Source organism: Theobroma cacao, chromosome 3 (assembly GCF_053813885.1).
Source record: "Theobroma cacao isolate CCN51 chromosome 3, ASM5381388v1, whole genome shotgun sequence".
In the NCBI taxonomy this organism is placed as follows: Eukaryota; Viridiplantae; Streptophyta; class Magnoliopsida; order Malvales; family Malvaceae; genus Theobroma; species Theobroma cacao.
In genome coordinates, this window is record NC_142641.1 from 35,795,820 (window position 1) to 35,818,012 (window position 22,193).

The 22,193-nt window shown below is 38.0% G+C and overlaps 2 protein-coding genes across 2 annotated transcripts; both read right to left on the reverse strand.

Annotated features, from left to right (window-relative positions):
* Nucleotides 1-4,187: 4,187 nt before the first annotated feature.
* Nucleotides 4,188-4,840, reverse strand: LOC18605055 (uncharacterized). Its single transcript, XM_007037840.3, has one exon. The coding sequence runs from the start codon at nt 4,625-4,627 to the stop codon at nt 4,406-4,408; it is 222 nt and encodes a 73-aa protein (XP_007037902.1). The 5' UTR covers nt 4,628-4,840; the 3' UTR covers nt 4,188-4,405.
* Nucleotides 4,841-16,677: 11,837 nt separating this feature from the next.
* Nucleotides 16,678-21,749, reverse strand: LOC148763770 (uncharacterized). Its single transcript, XM_088804796.1, has 2 exons — nt 21,383-21,749; nt 16,678-18,691 (listed from the first exon to the last, which is right to left on the reverse strand). Exon 2 carries the CDS (start codon nt 18,639-18,641, stop codon nt 16,752-16,754), a length of 1,890 nt encoding a protein of 629 aa, XP_088660922.1. The 5' UTR covers nt 18,642-18,691; nt 21,383-21,749; the 3' UTR covers nt 16,678-16,751.
* Between the last annotated feature and the right edge of the window lie 444 nt (nt 21,750-22,193).

Sequence of the window (22,193 nt, forward strand, 5' to 3'; positions counted from 1 at the left end):
TATGAATATCTTATCATATTACAAGAAATATAATTATTATATATATACTTTTAATAAAAACATATTTACTTTCTATTTGTATTTTACAAAAATTATAACTTATAAAATTATTAGTTATAATATATATACTTTTGTTTATGTAAACTTATAATAATATATATACCTAAAAAGAGATTGTGAGATTAAAATAGTTTTGCAACTTATTTTTTTTAATTTCATGTAATTAAGGATAAATTTATAAAGTTAATTAAATTAATTCATGAAAGTATGATTATTGATCAACTTTTAATGTCTTTTAATATATATACTTTATAGATTGTGTTAATTTATAAAGAATATAATTACAATTACATTTATACTTTTACTATAAACATATATATCTACTTTCTATTTTGTGTTAATGTTACAAAAATTATAATTTATAAATTTTTTAAAGGGACTTCTTAAGCAAAAGGGATCTTTCCAAAAGATCAACATTTTGTTCAGCGGGATAGAACAAAACAATTGGAATGTAGATTGGGTGCGCAAGCTGGTCCAGGAAAGAAACCTTCAGGTTTCTAAGGTGATGTGGTCTTGGAATTGAAGGCTTGATTGTCTCTTTAGAGACAATTTGGATATTCATCATCATCAATATCTTCTAACAGATGACTAATCAACAATTACAAAAATTTTATAAGAAAAAGATGCCAATACTTGTCTCAATGCATGAGTTTTCCTATTATATAGAGGAGCTGATAACATTGTAAATTTGTAATTAATAAGTTAAGGGTATGTTTGGTTCGCATAAGGGTGAAAATGAAATAACTATTCTGCAAGAATAGAATAAAAGAAGAATATTTATTATATAATTTGATTCATGAGAATGGAATTAGACAAGATTTGCTATTATAACTTATTCTATTACTTGGTTGGTAAGAATAGTTTTAAAAATAACAAAGAAATATGCGATAAATGATAAAAATACCTTTTATTATATATCTTTAAGCTCGTTATCTCGATTAAACACAATCTCCTTTTTTTTCTCTATTGCTAGATCATTAATTCCATCAAACACACTTAAAATCTTTAGCCATTGTTTATCTCTTTAGGTGGAGAACTACGAGTCTCAAGGTGTATTTCCACTCTCCCACCAAGAGTGATATTGGTGTATTTCCACTCCCCCACTAAGCTCATTATCTTGTTTGAACACAAGCCTTTTTTTTTTTTTTTATCTATTCCTAGATCATTAATTGCATACTTTATACATACTTTATACATACATTTAAATAAAACGGTGATCTTTTATTTTGTATTTTTTTGCTCTTGATATTTGGTCTTTATACATACTTTTTTCTTCTTTTTTATTATAGATATTTTTTCTCTTATTAAAATGGTTTTCTAATTTAATTACTTATATTGTGAATTTGGATTTTTACAAATATAAATCTTAAAAAAAACAATAATTAAGATCAAATACTTTATACATACATTTTGGATTTTTTTTTGGAGGGGAGAAATGTTTGTTAAATTTGTATGGATGAGTGTTTACAGAGTGATGGCAACAATTTATAACAACTAGAAACAAACTCTTACGTTGCACAAGGCTCGTCCAACTTAGACCCCTCAGGACGTGGTCCACCCACTAAACATATCAAAATCCACGTGGTAAAATTTGGAAATCCTATTGGAATCATTGTTCAAACTTGACAACCCCTCTTAAAGTCTCTACGTGGTTAAGTGTGGAAGTCATTGGACTTCCTTTTATATAGTATAGATATATACTATACACTAAAGCGAATTAAATGTAAACTCAAGTAGTTGTTCTCATCCTTTTACTGATCAGAGGTTTGACCATTACTTTTTTTAATCACCCAAAGACAAGATAGATGCATGTGTCAATTTAAATGCTATTTTTCAATAAGCGGAAAGTGTCACCTAAAGTGGTTGCATTCTTTTTTTTTTTTTTGTAAAAGCGCAAAACAGTTACACTAATAATATCATGCAACAAAAAGGCTGTTAACTAAATCAATTGTATCGCTTAATGATGGAGGAGAGTGAAGATTTTATGAAACATACAAGCAAGTTCAATAGGATCATTGATCTATTAAAAAATATTGACATGAATGTGAAGGAAAAGGAGAAAACACAATTATTCCTCTCATCGCTTTGAGATTTTTATGAGGTATTTGTGAAATCTTTGATTTGCAAGAATGATACAATAACATTAAAGTAAGTACAAACAACTTTAATGTTCCATGAAGCCCAAGAGAACAAGAAAGAATAGGGGAAAGATTCAATTGACTTGGCATTAGTTGTTAAGGGTCGAAATAACAAGTCAATCGACAAAGGATCTTAAGGTAGCAAGTGTGGATCTAGTAATATTGTATAGAGTATGGGTATATTTAACAGGATGATCTTAAAAATTGGGTAAAGGAAATAAGAAAAAAAAAGTGAGTGTATTCCCGTTGCCGGTGATATCATAATACTATTCTCATAATTTTGAAATGTATGGATGTAAATTTTAGTAAATGATTATTATTTGGGTTTTGCTTGTGTCACCCATGTAAAATCCAAAAACGAACATTTTGATTTGCTTCAAGGAGCGGTTAGAAATTTTACTTTGAATGGAAATTCAATTGTGAAGGTCATGAGTCTTGTGGTTGTAAGAATTAAAATGTTTGATGGTGTTATGCATTCTTTGACATGTAAGATTCTAACTCTCAATGTTGTGGATATATATTTTGTCAATGCTTAAATAGTAACAAGGCAACATGATCCTCATAAGAAGAAATTTGCATAATAATTTGTATCGTTTAAAAGGTGAAGTCAGGAAAGGATAAAAACAGCACACAAGGGATAATAGCAAGCGAAGTTAGCTAAGGAGCTGATCAAAGATTCCAATGGTGTAGATGATTGCAAGAGGATGATTTTAAGTTACATTGTGTTTTCAACTTAAAAGGATAAAACTTATGAAGACAGGGTATGCTATGGCAGCGAACAAAACTTTCCATTCTGCTGTTCATTATGAGGCTGTATATGTATCATACGAGGACCAATACACCCATTTTGTCTTTATCTAGCTAGTTGATGGTTTTGAAGTCTTCTTCAATTAATGGTTCAAAGTTTGAAGTTTAGCCCTCTCCTTTATCTTCATGTTGAATTTTATGTACCGAAGGTAGATGTAGGACCCACTTAATTTGCAAGTACTGAAGGAAATTTTAATCAATATAAAAAAAAAAAAACAAACAAAGATGAAGAAGCACACCGAAACTTGTTGAATGTCTTATGTGGTTTGATGTCTTCTTCTTCATGGTTGTTTTCTTTTCTTTCTTTTTTTTCTTTTATTCACACACTTGAACTCCGTTAAGATGTTATGAATGTAATCTCAATTTTTATTTTTTGAGTAAATTACACTAGACATCTATGATTTTTTGTAAAATATTTTATTTTTATTTGTGCTTTTAAAACTCATTTTTTGATCTATAAACTTCAAAATATTTTAAGTTCATTCATTTTGTTAACAATGATTAAATTTAACGAAATTTGCTATTTCAATGTGACGTAAACGTCCATGTAAAATTCCACATGACATCTAGCCAAGCCATGTGTGGAAGCTCATGTGTTAAAAAAATTGGACCCATATGACTTTTTTTGGAGTGATCATATTTATATCACATGAATATTCATATTACGTTGAGGTGACACATATTGTTGATTTTTAACTATAAATTGATGAAATGAATAGATTTAAAACATTCTTAAAGGGTTAGGATCAAAATATTAAATTTTAAAAATTATAAATAATTAAATTTAAAAAATCATGAATGAAAATAAAATATCTTTAGTATATGAAACTCGTGAATTATTGGTGCATTTTACTCTCTTTTGCTAGAAAGAAAGTGTTAGTGGAAAAATTGTACTTTTAGTCTTAACTAAATTTCTGCCAGTCGCGCTGTAGCAGAGTTATCTTCTTCATCTCCAATTGTTTGGTTTGGCGGGCGCTCCACCAACACATGCATGAAATAGAGTCAAGACAGTGCAGGCGCCACCGTTTATAAAGAAACTTTTGGCTTTTGGCGACACCCATATTAGGTGGAGACTGTCTTGTTTCCTTTTAACTCATGACCATTTAATTTTGGGTCGATGCATGTGTGCATCTTATTGCACATGATGATGTGTCAGCTGATAAACTCTTTTAAAAGAAAATGTAAATAATACTACAATACGTATTTGAACTAAAAAAATGCAGGGAAACAAGGAGAAGTTAGAAATTCTAGCTAATACAATATAGAGATTTAGGCTTAGTGAACATTAACACAGAGAAAAGATACAGGGGAGACAATAAAGAGTCATAGTGAGGGCGAGGAGGAGAGGAAGGTGAAAACGGAAGCTTACGTCTACGTTTATATGTATAGTATTTAGGTGATCAATACGAGGGAGTGCAGGCAATGCAAGCAAGCAAGAGAATGGCAGACGAAGCACCATCTTCTTCAAGATTGGAGCTGCTCCTCTTAAACTTGGGAGTTTTCCCCTTGTTGCATTGTATCTGCTTCTGCAGCTGCTGCTGATGGCAATGATCCCTTCCCTTGTGACTATGTTGCTGTGACTGCTGTTGCCTCTTCATAGCTTCTTCCACTTTAGAAACCATAATTTTCTTTTATTCCTCTTACGACTTGATCGGGAAACTCACAGCAAATTATGACAATTCAGAGAGGAAAATAATAGAGGAGAGGAGAGAATCGGGCTTGTGCATGGGGAGCAACATGAACCTTGTCAATTTATAGCACAAAGTTGGACCAAAATGCCCTTGGTTTCTATTCCTTATCACAATTGCCATGCATTGTGCTACTCAACAAGACCTGGTTGGGATCTCCCGAGTCCCCACTCTTATCATTTTCCAAGAATATAAAAAATTTCTATGATCTGAATATAACATTATACTTTGAATATGATATACATAAATATAGAGGACATGGTGGGGTGATGCATGTAAGTCTTTGCTTCAACGTTGAATAATTGTTGTTTTTTTTTTTTTTTGAAGCATGGCCCTCCCTCCCCATTTTAAATGAATTCGATGTTATGTTGCAGGAGTTCAGGTCCTACATGTTTCGGTGCACAGCCTTTTAGCCATGTGTAGGCACAGCCACCGGTCCCCCTACCTTATATATATGATCTCTACTTTTAACTAATAATGCTAGATTCTGGACATAATGTCGTAACGTGCGGGTCCGGGAACCCGATCGCTAGACGTGACCTGTGAAAACTCACTAAAAAATTCAACTAGGAGTCGCCACCAATCTTTTTTTTTACTAGGTGTGATTGGCCACCTATTGACTCGATTCTAATCGATGCAAACTTAAATTAATTTTAAGCCCACCGAAAAGAACCTTAAACCGGTCTACAATTTTCTGGATCTAGGTTCGGGAGTACGGTTACGCCCGGGGAAGGATTAGCACCCCTCGGACGCCCGTTCCATGAACGGTACCATTTTTAGATTATCCTATTGGGCTTTAATTTTTAATTTCACTGGATTTCCTTAATTATTATTTTTTATTTTATCTCCTATTTAACCTAAAAAGGAATGCAAATGGGTGGTGAGATGAAATGCATGGCGTGAGATAAAAATGCCGGACAAATAACCTTTTATCGAGGATATTTTCCGAATCCGCCCATCATGCTGGTGGGACTCGGGATATTCTCTCACCTAAGGAATTATCCGAGAAACTCGCCTTCGCAAATTCGACGAATAATTCCCGTCATCGGGGTCATCGTACGTTTTCTTTTTAAAATAATATTTTTGTGCATAATGAACCTAATTCGGGCAAAAGCCTTTTATTAAAGATGATTCTCGAGCCCTCCCATCATACTGGTGGGACCCGAGGACATCTTTTCACCTAAGGAACTTTTCGAGAAATACCCGCCTTCGCAGGATCCCCGAAAGATCCCATCATCGGGGCTTAGACTCGAAAACAGAAATATTTATGTGCAATGATATGTATGATGCAATACGTATATGCTATGCTAATGCAATTATCTATATTTTTTGTTGTTATTAATTATTTTTATTTTATTATCATATTTCCTATTATTATTTCTAATTATTATTATTATTATTATTTTTATACTTTACATTTTTTGTTCTAAGTTCTTTGTTTTTCACTTATAGTTAGACAAATTGTTTATAATTCTATGTTATTTTAGTGAGTAAAAATTATATATTTTTTTTATCGTACTATTTTTATGTATTTTTATATTTTTATTATTATTATATTTTTCATAAGCGATTTTTATTCAAACCTAATGCTTAAGATCTTATTTTATATATATATATTTATTATCATTATTTTTTTTTTTTATCTTTACATTTCTTATAGTTTATGCCACTTAATGCTCAATATTTAATTTTAAATTAATTCTTTTTTTACTATTATATATTTATTTATTTTCATTTATTTAATGTCATGTATATTATATTTTCAAATTTATTATTTATTATATGTTTGAATTATTATTATTTATTATTTATTTATTTTTAATTATTTATTTATTATTTTTATCAAGTAATTTTTTGATATAGTCAAACTTTTCATTTATTAAGAATTTCGGAACCTTGAAATCGAGGCCCTCCCATCGTACTGGTGGAGCCTTGATTCGGATTCTGAACCTAAGGAATATCGGCCCGGGATTGCGACTTCTCGCATCCCGATCGATTATCCCATCATCGGCACTAAGTTAAATGATTCTTTATCTATATTAAATAGTTCTTTATCTCCTTCTATTTTGTTCTTTCTCCGTTTATATAGAACTACCTTTTTACCTAATTTGATTTTTCCACATTTTTGTTTCATCATATTTTAATTCTAGTTCTCCCTAATTTATTTTCACTCTTATTATCTCTATATAAATTTTCATGACTATGAATCTCATAAATATGTTCCACATTTCATCTTTTCCCATATTTATATATATATATTTTAAAACAAACAATCCGCTAAATATTATATGTTTTTTAGCTAAATTAATACTCTAACGAAACCAATTAGCTTCCTTTTTTTTATTTTATATATACATATATATATTTTAAGTCAAACTTAGCACCACAAAATCAAGCCAATATATCTATAATAAAAATGAAAAATTTACCTTGTTATGAATAGCCACACCCTCCAACACCGAAACAGTGTCGTTTTGTAATCAAAAGGGGTCTTGGGGTGAGTCAAAACGGTGCCATTTTAAATCTTTGGACCCTCCCTCTTTCTTCACGCACCATTCTTCTCCCTTTCTCCTTCTCTATTTTTCACTGTCGCCGGCACTGCGTCACTTGCAGATCTGGTGCCGCGCCAGCCGTCGCTCCTCCCTCTCTGGTGCCGCGCCAGCCGCCGCTCCACTCTCTCTTCCTCCGTTCGGTGCTCCTTCCCCTCGCGCCAGATCTTCGCTGCTGCTGCTCCCTTTCTCTCTGGTGCCGCGCCAGCCGCCGCTCCTCTCTCTCTGGTGCCGCGCCAGCCGCCGCTCCTCTCTCTCTTCCTCCGTTCGATGCTCCTTCTTCTTGCGCCGGCAGCAGAACACCTCTCCCTCTCTTCTCTATTTTTCTGCCCCGCTCTCCTTCCTCTTCTATTTTTCTGCTCCTTGGTTGCTCTCCATTGTTTTGAAAGCTGCCTCTCTGCTGCAGGTTCTCCCCCTCCCATTTATACCCGATTTCTGGGCTTTGGAGGGGGCGCTCCAGTACTGCCTTGTCCCTGGGCACCCAGGGGCAAGTTCCACTAACCTGCCAGACGCGAATTTTTCGCGTCTGGCAGGTGAGAGAGGTGCCTGGCAGGGTGCGTCCGCACCCTGCCAGTCGTACCTCTCTCCCTTTCTTTCCATCATTTTTTGTTCATTGTCTTTTTAATCTAGTGTCTACAGCTGCCCCTCTTTGAGCTTTTCGAAAATTCGAAATAGTGCAAAGACGTAGACACTGTATTTGACTAAATTCTTTAATTCTCTTATCAAATTTTATTACATATATATATTTATTATTATCATTATTATATTTATATTCATATATATATATATTTTTTTTAATAAATTCCTTAAAACTGAGGTCACCAGACTTTTAAGATGAACTCCTCAAAACTGAGGCAATGAAAATTTTTAAAAGTGAGCTCCTCAAAGCTGAGGCAACGAAACTTTAAAAATGAACTCCCCAAAAATGAGGCAACGAAACTTTTAAAATGAACCTCTCCGAACTGAGGCACTGAAACCTTAATATGAACTCCTCAAAACTGAGGCAACGAAACTTTTATATGAACTCCTCAAAACTGAGGCAACGAAACTTTTATATGAACTCCTCAAAACTGAGACAATGGAACTTTTTCATTTTTCCGAAATGGTGAAAAATAACCAATTCCTCATCTGAAATTCCTTATGATTTTAGAGATAAATTTCCCTATTTTTCAATTGTTTTAAAATTTTGAATATGTCAATTCATCTTCATTAGTTTCCCTTTTTTGGTGTTTTTAGAGCCTTTTCTTTGATCAATGGGGGATGAATCGATCACATTTCTGATCTCTCGTCTTCCTCAATTCATTGCTCATAACTGTTTTCTTCTTCTATCATATGCATAGTCCAATCACTCTTCACATTTTTACTGTGCTCCATTCTATTGCTAATTCCATTCTTTTCTTTCTCTTCTTAGACTCCATTTCATTCCCTGTCAATTACAATCCTTTTTCAAAATATTGCAAACATTTCTTACTTTATCATGCTCTTTATTAAGTATCATTCCAATTTTATGACAAATGCAATGCAATGTACTCATATCTCCTCTTTTGGCAGAATGGAAATGAGGGCATTGTTGGGAGTGAAAGGCTATTTTTCATTAGAAAAAAGTGAAGTTTCTACAATCAAGTATAATGACAAGGAACAAGGGAAAATTGATTAATACAAAAGGGATACAGTCTTTTCTTAATGACTGTTTCGATAGATATTAACAGTAGTCTCAAAATTTTATCCCGAAATAGGCACATTTGTCAGCTCCCTTGCCTTTTGTATGAACATCTCGGATCATGAGCTTCACCCATTCTGTGTTAAGCTTTTGTAGTATTTGGACCTTTCCGTGTCTAGACCGCCCTTTCGGGTTTTCGCCCTAAACACATCTCCCAAATTCAAGCTGCCTTTTCAGGTTTTCAACTTGAAAATTTTCTTTCTCTTTTTTTTTTTTTTTTTTTTTTTATTATTATTATTATTTTTTTTTATGCAAAATATTTCTTGACAGCATCGGCATTCACCGGGTTGGAAAACTCCCTTCCATCCATCTCCGCCAAAATTAGTGCTCCTCCTGAAAAAGCTTTCTTCACCACGAATGGTCCTTCCCAATTCGGTGTCCATTTCCCGCGAGGATCATGCTGGTTCGGGAGAATTCTTTTCAATACTAATTCTCCTTCTCGGAACTGTCGAGAGTGTGCCTTCTTGTCATATGCCCTCATCATTCTCTTTTGATATAACTGCCCATGGCAAAGTGCTGTCAACCTTTTTTCTTCTATGAGATTCAATTGCTCATAACGAGCATTAACCCATTCGGCTTCTTCCAACTGTACTTCTTTAAGGACCCGAAGGGAAGGGATTTCCACTTCAATTGGCAAAACTGCTTCTATCCCATATACCAAAGAGAACGGTGTAGTTCCCGTGGAAGTTCGGACTGTTGTGCGATAAGCATGCAAAGCAAAAGGTAACTTCTCATGCCAATCTTTGTATATATCTGTCATCTTTTCAATTATCCTTTTGATGTTCTTGTTGGCTGCTTCCACTGCTCCATTCATCTTTGGGCGATAAGGTGTTGAATTGTGATGCTTGATCTTGAACTTGGCACAAACCTCTCTCATCATCGAACCATTGAGGTTACTAGCGTTATCCGTGATGATCCTTTCTGGGAGACCATAGCGGCATATTATTTCTTTTTGGACGAATTTACATACCACTTTCTGGGTCACATTGGCATAAGATGATGCTTCTACCCACTTAGTGAAGTAGTCAATTGCCACCAGAATAAATCGATGCCCATTTGATGCCTTCGGAGTTATCAACCCAATCACATCCATGCCCCACATTGAGAATGGCCATGGTGATGTCAATACATGCAGTGAATTAGCAGGGGTGTGGATTCTGTCCGCATATATCTGACACTTGTGACACTTTCGAGCGAAGTCTATACAATCCCTTTCCAACGTGAGCCAGTAATACCCCGCCCTCATGACCTGTCTTGCCAACTTATGTCCACTTGCATGTGCTCCACAAACTCCTTCGTGAACTTCTTCGACTATTCTCCGAGCTTCGGCTGAATCCACGCATCTCAAAAGTGTTTGATCCCTACTTCTCTTGTATAGGATGTTCCCATCCAAGAAGAAATTCATTGCCAACCTTCTAATGGTTTTCTTATCATTTTCTGAGCTTTGATCCGGGTACTGCTGAAATTTGAGATAGTGCACAATATCATGATACCACGGTTTCCCGTCTATTTCTTCTTCTACACTAGAGCAGTGCGCGGGACACTCTCGAAGGTTAATCATGATGGGTTGGATCTTGACATTGGTACCAACTTTGAACATTGCTGCCAGCGTGGCTAATGCATCGGCCATTTGGTTCTCCTCTCGGGGCAAATGATTGAAGCAAATTTCATCAAAATTTTCAATCAGCTTTGATACATACTTGTGATACCGAACTAACTTTGAGTCACGTGTCTCCCATTCTCCTCGCAACTGATAAATAACCAAAGCAGAGTCCCCATACACTTCCAAAATGTGAATTTTCCTCTCGATTGCTGCTTGAATGCCCATGACACAAGCTTCATATTCAGCTACATTATTGGTGCAATAGAAGTTGAGTTTAGCTATAACGGGATAATGATCTCCTTCTGGTGATACTAACACGACCCCTATGCCATGCCCCAAGGCATTCGAAGCTCCGTCGAAAAACATCTTCCAATTCTCTTTCTCTGATTCCTCCCCACTTGTTTGACATATTGACATCAAGTCCTCATCTGGAAACTCAAACTCCATTGGTTCATAATCCTCTTCCACCCTTTCTGCAAGAAAATCTGCGATTGCACTTCCTTTGATAGCTTTCTGGGACACATATACAATATCATATTCAGACAATAACACTTGCCATCTTGCCACTCTACCTGATAAGGAAGGTTTCTCGAAGATGTATTTAATTGGGTCTAACTTTGCAATGAGCCAAGTGGTATGATATAGCATGTACTGCCTGAGTCGATGCGCCGTCCATGCTAAAGCACAACACATCTTTTCCAACGAGGAATACTTGGACTCGTATTCAGTGAACTTCTTGCTCAAGTAGTAAACTGCCCTTTCTTTCTTACCAGTTTCATCATGTTGCCCTAACACACATCCCATGGATCCTTCATTTACCGTTAAGTATAAGAGGAGGGGTCTCCCGACCACAGGTGGTGCCAATACTGGTGGACTCAACAAATATTCTTTAACTTTGTTAAAAGCAACTTGGCACTCCTCATTCCACGCCCCCGGATTGTGTTTGCGAAGGAGTTTGAAGATCGGGTCACATTTGAGTGTGAGTTGTGATATGAACCGGGCTATATAATTTAATCTCCCCAAAAATCCTCTAACTTCTTTTTGCGTCTTGGGAGGGGGCAAATCACGGATTGCTTGAATCTTATCTGGGTCAACTTCTATTCCTCTTTCACTGACGATGAAACCCAGTAGCTTTCCTGAAGTGACTCCAAAAGTGCACTTTGCCGGATTTAATCTGAGCTGGAACTTCCGTAACCTCTTAAATAATCTTTCAAGATTAGTCGCATGGTCCTCTGTTTTGCGAGCTTTTACAATCATATCATCCACATACACCTCAACCTCTTTGTGCATCATATCATGGAAGAGAGTCACCATAGCTCGCTGATAAGTTGCCCCGGCATTCTTCAAACCAAATGGCATTACCTTATAACAAAAGGTCCCCCACATAGTTATGAAGGTAGTTTTCTCTCTATCCTCTGGTGCCATCTTAATTTGGTTATACCCTGAAAAGCCATCCATAAAGGAAAACATGGAGTGGCGGGCAGTATTGTCAACAAGGGTGTCAATGTGGGGAAGAGGAAAATTATCTTTTGGGCTAGCTCTATTCAAGTCTCGATAATCCACACACATTCTCACCTTCCCGTCTTTCTTAGGAACTGGGACAATATTTGCAACCCATTCAGGGTACTTAGCTACTTCCAAGAATCCTGCATCGAACTGCTTTTTCACTTCTTCTTTAATTTTCAACAACATTTCGGATTTCATTCTTCTCAACTTTTGCTTAATCGGTTTGCATTCAGGTTTCAAAGGCAGTTTATGGGCTACAATGTCTGTGTTGAGTCCTGGCATATCTTGATAAGACCATGCAAACACATCTACATATTCATGAAGTAGCTTTATTAGTTTTTCTTTTTCCATTGACACCAACGTCACACCAATTCTAACTTCTTTCTTATTTTCTTCATCTCCCAAATTAATTGTTTCAAGTATCTCTTGATGTGGGACAATTTGTCTCCCCTCCTGTTCTACTAGCCTTAACAAGTCCGGAGTTAAATCATAATCCTCCACGTTTTCTGTACTGTCAAGTTCACTGACACTTGTACCTTTTTCAAAATCAACTTCAAAACCACTGTCATTATCATCTTTGCATTCATTATTTGGAATCCTGGAAGGTAAAGGGAATTGAAATATGTAGAACTATTGTATAGGTAAATAGTTAAAATAAAAGGATGAAACGACACTAATGGAAATGATTAATTATGAGAGGAGATATGAGAAATGCACTACGCATGTCAATTTATTAAAATGATAAATGATAAAAAGCCCGATACATAAAATTCCAATGCTTTTGGGCATAAGCATGGATGTTTAGTTTGCATTACTTTGAAATTGAATCACAAGTGACTGGTAAACTCATGGTGGTCCAGTTGCTCAGCTTTAGATTTGGTGGCCCAAGGTATGTAGTAGGAATCTCATCCGCATTTCTTGGCTGTTCTTCACCTTCCTCCGTTGCACATATTGACAAATCAGAAAAAGTCCCTCCTAGAGCTGACACTGATTCTTGGTTCTCAACGGTGAGTGATTCAGGAAAGATGCAACCTCCAGATCGGAATGTCTTGTAAAGATGAGGATATGTCATTCCTCGGATTTCCAACTCATGCCCCTTAAAGCGAGCCAACCTTTCTTTTCTTCTTTCGGCTATCATTTCTTCTCTTTCCTTCTTAGTTGGCTTGTACCCCAGGCCAAACCTTTCTTCATTTTTGGTAGTGCGTATGGGACTTCTAATACCTTGCAGTTCTTTTCCCAATCCTGCCCCCGCTCGGTATCCTTTTCCTAATATCTGACTGACAATCATCTTGGTGGTTTTGGAAAGCCTCGGAATAGGCGGTGTGGTTCCTTCTCCCACATACGTGGTGTTAACAAACTCGAAGGATCGAAAGGAACATTCAGGCACTTCTTCCGCTGCTTCCACGTAAGGCGTATCTGCTGGCTTGCTTATGAGTAAGTCCTCTTCCCCGTTAACACAGACAATCTTCCCTTCCACGATGAACTTGACCTTCTGATGAAGAGATGAAGGTATGGCCCCAGCCATGTGTATCCAAGGTCTTCCCAACAAATAATTGTATGAAGGAGCAATATCCATAACCTGGAATTCAATGGTAAAGGTACATGGGCCAATTTCTACTGGTATCTCAATGTCCCCTACTACTTCTCTCCTTGTTCCATCGAAAGCTCTTACGATCATCTGACTCTTTCGCATGTAGGACATGTTGATGGGTAAACGGGCCAAGGTCCTCATGGGCATCACATTTAAGGACGATCCGTTGTCAAGCAGTACCTTTGCGACGGTACAACCTTTACACTTGGTAGTGATGTGCAAGGCTTTGTAATTTCCTCTACCTCCAGAAGGGATTTCTTCATCGCTAAAGGATATTATGTTACCCACCGAAATGTTCCCAACAATGTAGTCCAAATTTTCAACCGAGATATCATGATCCACATATGCTTGGTTCAGAATCTTCATCAGAGAGTTCCTATGTGGTTCTGAGCTGAGGAGCAAAGATAGTAGTGAAATACGAGCGGGCATCCGGTTCAATTGCTCGATTACATTGTACTCACTATGTTTGATGAACTTGAGGAACTCGGCAGCTTCTTTTTCTGTCACCGATCTTTTCGAACCATCTGTCGATTCCGGAGGTTGTACCTCTTCTCCTCTAGGACTTTGCTCTTTTTCCTTTCCCTTCTCATTCTTGAGATTCTCGAATGCTTCCGGTGAATAGCAACGCCCGCTGCGGGTAATCCCTCCAACACCAGTTATATTGGCAGCATCATCTTGAGATTCAGCTATCCATTTCTTCGCTTCCGAAACTTGTACATTGCAGTTGTAGTTCCATGGGACAGCTTTGTTGTCTTTGTAGGGGAAGGGTTTAGGGACTTCGATGACCATCTTGGCATGGTTTTTGTCCTCCACAAACTCTCCTTTTGGTTCGTAGAAAATGGTCAAAGGTTTTATCTTCATTGGGTGAGTAGACTCCTTGGATATCATGTTTACTGCTGACTCTGAAGCTTCCGTATAGAACTCGATCTTTGATTCGTCCATCATTCTTTGCACTTCCTTCCGGAAAGAACTACAACCCTGGATTGAATGTCCCACACATCCTTTGTGGTACAAGCAACATAGTCTTTGGATATCTCGTGAGTCATTCACATTAGGACATTCAGGCCACACCTCGAGCATATCGGCCTTTACCAAGGCTTCAAATACTTTCTCCATGGAGGTTTCCACTTCCCGAATGTTCCTTTTAACATACACCTCCCTTTCGATTGCATTTACCCCCGCCCCAGCATGATTTGGCAGTGGGTTGTTGTTAACATTCTGTTCTGGCTTTTTTTCAAAGTTCAGGATTCCTGCCTTGATCAACCCTTGCACCTTATGCTTAAATGCCGTGCAATTCTCAATCGAGTGACCTTCGATTCCGTAATGGTAATCACAATGGGCGGACGTGTCATACCATCTTGGGAACGGAGGTTTTAATGGCTCTATGTATAAGGGAGCTACTAGATGGTTTGCAACCAACTGAGTGAAGAGTTCAGCATAAGGGATTGGGATAGGGTCAAACTGCACTTTCTCTTGCTTGTTTCGCCATCCTCTTGATTCACCGGTAGTATGGTTGTTTGAAGGTGTTGTTTGTTGTGTGGTTGAAGCTGTAACAGGTGTGGAAGCAGGCGGGTAAGGTGTCCGTTGGATGGGATTATATGGGTACGGGTTAGGGAAGGCATTTGGCATAGGCGGGTATGGGTATGGGCTTTGTGAAGTGTTGTGCACAGCTGGGTAATAGGGGTATGGTAGGTATGGCTGGTAAGGGTTGTATGTTCCTCCTTGGTGTTGTCCTGAAGTAATGGCTTGGGCTTCTCCTTCTTTCCTCTTGAAAGTTCCCCCTTTCCTTGTGTTTGCCATATCACCTCCTTCTATCTTCCCTTGCTTAATGGCAGTTTCTATCATTTCTCCCGAAATCACCATATCAGCAAAGTTCTTGGTGGCACTACCAACCAATCGTTCATAGTAAGGGGCTCGCAAGGTGTTAACAAACATTACAGTGGTTTCTTTCTCAGTCAATGGTGGCTGAACTTGAGAGGCCACATTCCTCCATCTTTGAGCGTATTCTTTGAAGCTTTCAGTGGTTTTCTTCTCCATGTTTTGTAAAGAAAGGCGATCTGGAGCCATATCTGTAACGTGCTTATACTGAGCTACAAACGCCCGAGCAAGGTCTTTCCACGTGTGGATTCGATTGCGGTCCAGTTGGACGTACCATTTTGCTGCAGCACCAGTAAGGCTATCTTGGAAGCAATGTATCAAGAGTTTGTCATCATGAGCATATGCGGCCATTCTTCTACAATACATGGTGATATGTGTGACCGGACACTTGGTTCCATCATACTTCTCAAAGTCTGGAACTTTGAACTTTGGGGGTATAACCACATCTGGAACCAGACAAAGCTCAATTGCATCCATAGAACAATACATTCCCATTCCTTCTACCATGCGCAGTCTTTCCTCAAAAAGGTCAAATTTTTGATGAGTATCGGGATTATCTTTCGATTCAACGGATCCACATTTGAGCTTCTCTTGTTCCTTTGGATCATCCAAATCAGGCACAGAGATGGGATCTGAAGGACTTGCCCCTCCAATTGGCCTTTGTTGAGCATAAGTCGGTGGTGGTCCTATTGGCATCCCAAAAAATGGATATTGACCCATGGATGGCATGGGAATAGAAGCATTCCTTGCAGGTGGAGGTGTAAATCCTGGTGGATACACGGGGTCTGTATTGGTTTCTGTCTGTTGAACGGCTTCTGGTGTACCAAAACTCCCCGCCACTTTCTTTCCTTTATCTGTAGATATTAACTCCAAAATTTTTGATAACTGACCCATGATTTCTTCTTGCTTCTTCTCAATCTTATCCATCCTCTCTGAATGCTCGTCCCCCATGATCTTAGAACGGGCTCTTGTATTGTATCTGTGGAGAATTTGTTTTTCTGGAATTTTGTTCTATTAGTTCAAGGAATAAGTTAGAATTTTATATTGAGTGCATTATTATTTATTATTTTTGTCTGAATCATGCATTATGATGCAAATGAAATGTATTTGAATAGAAAAAATATTGGCCATCCAACATTTACCATAAGAAAATCCGCATCCATAAAACTTAAATATCCAATTACATCATTGTCTAAAACCATTCATAACTATCAAAAAGAAAAACCGACTTTGTCATATTGGTCCCTAACCATCTTGAGGTGACTGATCAACCGCTCACTCAATTCATCCTTGGGAAGGATCTCCCGCCTGAGTTCTTCAGTCTTGTCTGCCATTACTCGAGCTCTAAATGCCACTTCTCTCATCTGCCTCAGTATCCATTGCATTTCAGCTTCTTTCCTTTGAAGGCTTTGTGCGCATGAATTGTTTCTTTCCCTCATTTGGAAATATTCTTGCCTTACTGCTTCATACTGTGCCTTATAGCCCTCCATGGCAGTTTCCAACATGTCGCAGTCATTTTTCAACTCTTGGATGGTTTGTTCTTTCCTTTGTACCTCGTGCTGCAAAGCGTTGTTGGCACTTTGGAGTTCTTGTATTCGGGCTAACAGAGAAGAATTTGCCACGCTCGCTTCCTCAAACTTGCTTTGCCACTCATCCCGCTCTTTCAAAGCCACCCGTACCTTTCTTGCAGTTTCTTTCTTCACTTCTTCTAGCTCATCCTCACGCCTACGCTTCATATTCATCATCTCCTTTTCAAGTCTTTTCCTCGTTAACTCACTCTCCAACAGGACGTCTTGAGGTTCTGGGTTTACGGGATGTTTGGATGGGTTCTTCGGGGGATGTATGACATTTTTCACCCTTTGGTCATGCCAAGTATGATATCCTGTGGTGACTTCATCAGTAACCCTTCCCTGATCTACTCGGCAAGTTTTCTTCCAGTCTTGAGCAATTTCCTCAATTCTCTTTAGCGTTTCTGGCTCTCCATATGTAAACTCTAACTGGTCGAGCTGGTGAGTCATGGGCACGAATTGCTCAGATCCGAACTGTCTCCGCACCATTATTGGGGCATAGCTGATGGCTCCCCAAGGTCCCATCAGTGGTACCCACGGCTTATCCCCACATTTATACATTACTTGCATTCGTGGCATCCATGGAGCTCTCCAAGTCACTTCAATGCTCATTAACCTCCGGAGCCTTGTGACCCACTCTTCTTTCCTTTTGTAGTCAGGCCATTCACTTTCGCAGAACTCAAGGATAGGACAACTCGCAGACAGATAAAGCTTTCGAAATTTGCTCTCTTTGCATTCGAAATGGCTTTTGATCCATATGGTTAGGAGTTGAGCACATCCGATGAACCGTCCCTCACCTTTGCGTCGACAGAAATTCAAGGATCTGAAGGTTTCAGCTAAGATGGACGGGGCCGGGTTGATGCTCCTTGTCACCTGATCAAAGAAGTCTATGACTGACACCTCCACATGACCTAGAACCTTTGGGAAGACCACTAAGCCGTAAATCGCCATCGCAAAAGCCAAGAGACCTTGTTCATCCTCCATGTGTTTTTTAATATATCCGTTCAAGAAACTCCACGGAAGGCATTCTGTGTCTCCTTTCTTCTTCAAATGCTGATCCACTTCCACCGTAGTCATTCCTAATAACTTGGCCAACTTTCGTCGGTGTCCCGTCTTCTGGGCCCTCCAATAGATCTTGTCAGGCTGCATATGGTCTATCCGGAGCAGAGAGGAGTATTCTTCTATGGTAGGGGTCATGTCCACCTTGTTAAAGACAAAGCAACGATATGAGGGATCCCAAAACTGGACAATGGCTCGGAGCATCTGGTCATCGACTGGTACATATAGGAGCCATGCAATGTGTCCATACTTGTTCTGAAAATCGTCTCGGTGAGCACGTCTCCATTGTTCCCAAATTCCTACCATCTCTGTGAGGTCATTCTGCTGAAGATCCAAGTGAACTCTCTCGGGTAAATTTGAGATATGTCCTTGGGTCAAACAGTCTCCTTTTTCCTGTTGAGTCTGCCTCATCTGTAACTCTATCTCATAGTCATTTCTGTATATGTTGAGCGGGCCGGCTGATGACGATGCCATGGATATAACTGGGATCTCTTAGGTTGAATGTTGTGTAGCCAATATTCCTCCTATATGCAATTACGATGTATGCAAATGAACATGTAACATGCGCATGACAAGCAAAATAAACTTAAGTTAGTATGGTAAAAAGAAATAATGTGGTGTTAAAAATAATAAGAGAATAACAAGCAATATCATGGGTATTATTGTCTACTCCACGATACTTTATTATCTCGGGGCATAATTTAAAATGGAGGGAGTGGAAGAAATTCCTTCATGTGTACCTATTTATAAGGTATGTTCTCACGGGTATGGCTCTTTCTAAGGTTAAGCTGCTCTCGGTACTCTATATGCTGAGCGGGGTTTATAAACAGAGCTAAGGTTCCCAAATCGTTCCTCACTGTCGTCCACGCGGACTAGTAAGGCACCCCGGTCCTCACCCATTACAGGCTTCAAACGGACTAGGTTCGATTTGAGTGGGAGTCTTCACTAGCCCGTGCGGAGGTTATCACCTCACGAGAGCGTAGCTACGAAACTCCCTCCTAAAAAGGACATAACCCGGGTGGAGGGTTTATGCATGAAGGTAGAACGTGCTGTGTGTGTGAAGGAAATCATGAGTTCAAAGTAACAATCTCACATCCCTCTACCTTAAATCCCCACAAGTATTAGAAGTAATAAAGTAATAAATGCGAAATAAACTAATGTACCAAACAAAGTATGCAGTACAAATCATTAATATTAAGAAAACAGTGAATTATTTAAAGCCTTGGATAACCTATTATTATTTTTTATGGCTCGACTCTCTATTCCCCAGTGGAGTCGCCAGCTGTCGTAACGTGCGGGTCCGGGAACCCGATCGCTAGACGTGACCTGTGAAAACTCACTAAAAAATTCAACTAGGAGTCGCCACCAATCTTTTTTTTTACTAGGTGTGATTGGCCACCTATTGACTCGATTCTAATCGATGCAAACTTAAATTAATTTTAAGCCCACCGAAAAGAACCTTAAACCGGTCTACAATTTTCTGGATCTAGGTTCGGGAGTACGGTTACGCCCGGGGAAGGATTAGCACCCCTCGGACGCCCGTTCCATGAACGGTACCATTTTTAGATTATCCTATTGGGCTTTAATTTTTAATTTCACTGGATTTCCTTAATTATTATTTTTTATTTTATCTCCTATTTAACCTAAAAAGGAATGCAAATGGGTGGTGAGATGAAATGCATGGCGTGAGATAAAAATGCCGGACAAATAACCTTTTATCGAGGATATTTTCCGAATCCGCCCATCATGCTGGTGGGACTCGGGATATTCTCTCACCTAAGGAATTATCCGAGAAACTCGCCTTCGCAAATTCGACGAATAATTCCCGTCATCGGGGTCATCGTACGTTTTCTTTTTAAAATAATATTTTTGTGCATAATGAACCTAATTCGGGCAAAAGCCTTTTATTAAAGATGATTCTCGAGCCCTCCCATCATACTGGTGGGACCCGAGGACATCTTTTCACCTAAGGAACTTTTCGAGAAATACCCGCCTTCGCAGGATCCCCGAAAGATCCCATCATCGGGGCTTAGACTCGAAAACAGAAATATTTATGTGCAATGATATGTATGATGCAATACGTATATGCTATGCTAATGCAATTATCTATATTTTTTGTTGTTATTAATTATTTTTATTTTATTATCATATTTCCTATTATTATTTCTAATTATTATTATTATTATTATTTTTATACTTTACATTTTTTGTTCTAAGTTCTTTGTTTTTCACTTATAGTTAGACAAATTGTTTATAATTCTATGTTATTTTAGTGAGTAAAAATTATATATTTTTTTTATCGTACTATTTTTATGTATTTTTATATTTTTATTATTATTATATTTTTCATAAGCGATTTTTATTCAAACCTAATGCTTAAGATCTTATTTTATATATATATATTTATTATCATTATTTTTTTTTTTTATCTTTACATTTCTTATAGTTTATGCCACTTAATGCTCAATATTTAATTTTAAATTAATTCTTTTTTTACTATTATATATTTATTTATTTTCATTTATTTAATGTCATGTATATTATATTTTCAAATTTATTATTTATTATATGTTTGAATTATTATTATTTATTATTTATTTATTTTTAATTATTTATTTATTATTTTTATCAAGTAATTTTTTGATATAGTCAAACTTTTCATTTATTAAGAATTTCGGAACCTTGAAATCGAGGCCCTCCCATCGTACTGGTGGAGCCTTGATTCGGATTCTGAACCTAAGGAATATCGGCCCGGGATTGCGACTTCTCGCATCCCGATCGATTATCCCATCATCGGCACTAAGTTAAATGATTCTTTATCTATATTAAATAGTTCTTTATCTCCTTCTATTTTGTTCTTTCTCCGTTTATATAGAACTACCTTTTTACCTAATTTGATTTTTCCACATTTTTGTTTCATCATATTTTAATTCTAGTTCTCCCTAATTTATTTTCACTCTTATTATCTCTATATAAATTTTCATGACTATGAATCTCATAAATATGTTCCACATTTCATCTTTTCCCATATTTATATATATATATTTTAAAACAAACAATCCGCTAAATATTATATGTTTTTTAGCTAAATTAATACTCTAACGAAACCAATTAGCTTCCTTTTTTTTATTTTATATATACATATATATATTTTAAGTCAAACTTAGCACCACAAAATCAAGCCAATATATCTATAATAAAAATGAAAAATTTACCTTGTTATGAATAGCCACACCCTCCAACACCGAAACAGTGTCGTTTTGTAATCAAAAGGGGTCTTGGGGTGAGTCAAAACGGTGCCATTTTAAATCTTTGGACCCTCCCTCTTTCTTCACGCACCATTCTTCTCCCTTTCTCCTTCTCTATTTTTCACTGTCGCCGGCACTGCGTCACTTGCAGATCTGGTGCCGCGCCAGCCGTCGCTCCTCCCTCTCTGGTGCCGCGCCAGCCGCCGCTCCACTCTCTCTTCCTCCGTTCGGTGCTCCTTCCCCTCGCGCCAGATCTTCGCTGCTGCTGCTCCCTTTCTCTCTGGTGCCGCGCCAGCCGCCGCTCCTCTCTCTCTGGTGCCGCGCCAGCCGCCGCTCCTCTCTCTCTTCCTCCGTTCGATGCTCCTTCTTCTTGCGCCGGCAGCAGAACACCTCTCCCTCTCTTCTCTATTTTTCTGCCCCGCTCTCCTTCCTCTTCTATTTTTCTGCTCCTTGGTTGCTCTCCATTGTTTTGAAAGCTGCCTCTCTGCTGCAGGTTCTCCCCCTCCCATTTATACCCGATTTCTGGGCTTTGGAGGGGGCGCTCCAGTACTGCCTTGTCCCTGGGCACCCAGGGGCAAGTTCCACTAACCTGCCAGACGCGAATTTTTCGCGTCTGGCAGGTGAGAGAGGTGCCTGGCAGGGTGCGTCCGCACCCTGCCAGTCGTACCTCTCTCCCTTTCTTTCCATCATTTTTTGTTCATTGTCTTTTTAATCTAGTGTCTACACATAACCTAAGAAAAACAGGCCTTTTCAACAGTAGTTAAGAGAGGTACAGCCA

What these genes read in the sequence shown, in the direction of transcription:
- LOC18605055 (XM_007037840.3), bottom strand. Translation starts at nt 4,627, where the DNA reads ATGGTTTCTAAAGTGGAAGAAGCTATGAAGAGGCAACAGCAGTCACAG.
- LOC148763770 (XM_088804796.1), bottom strand. Translation starts at nt 18,641, where the DNA reads ATGGCATCGTCATCAGCCGGCCCGCTCAACATATACAGAAATGACTAT.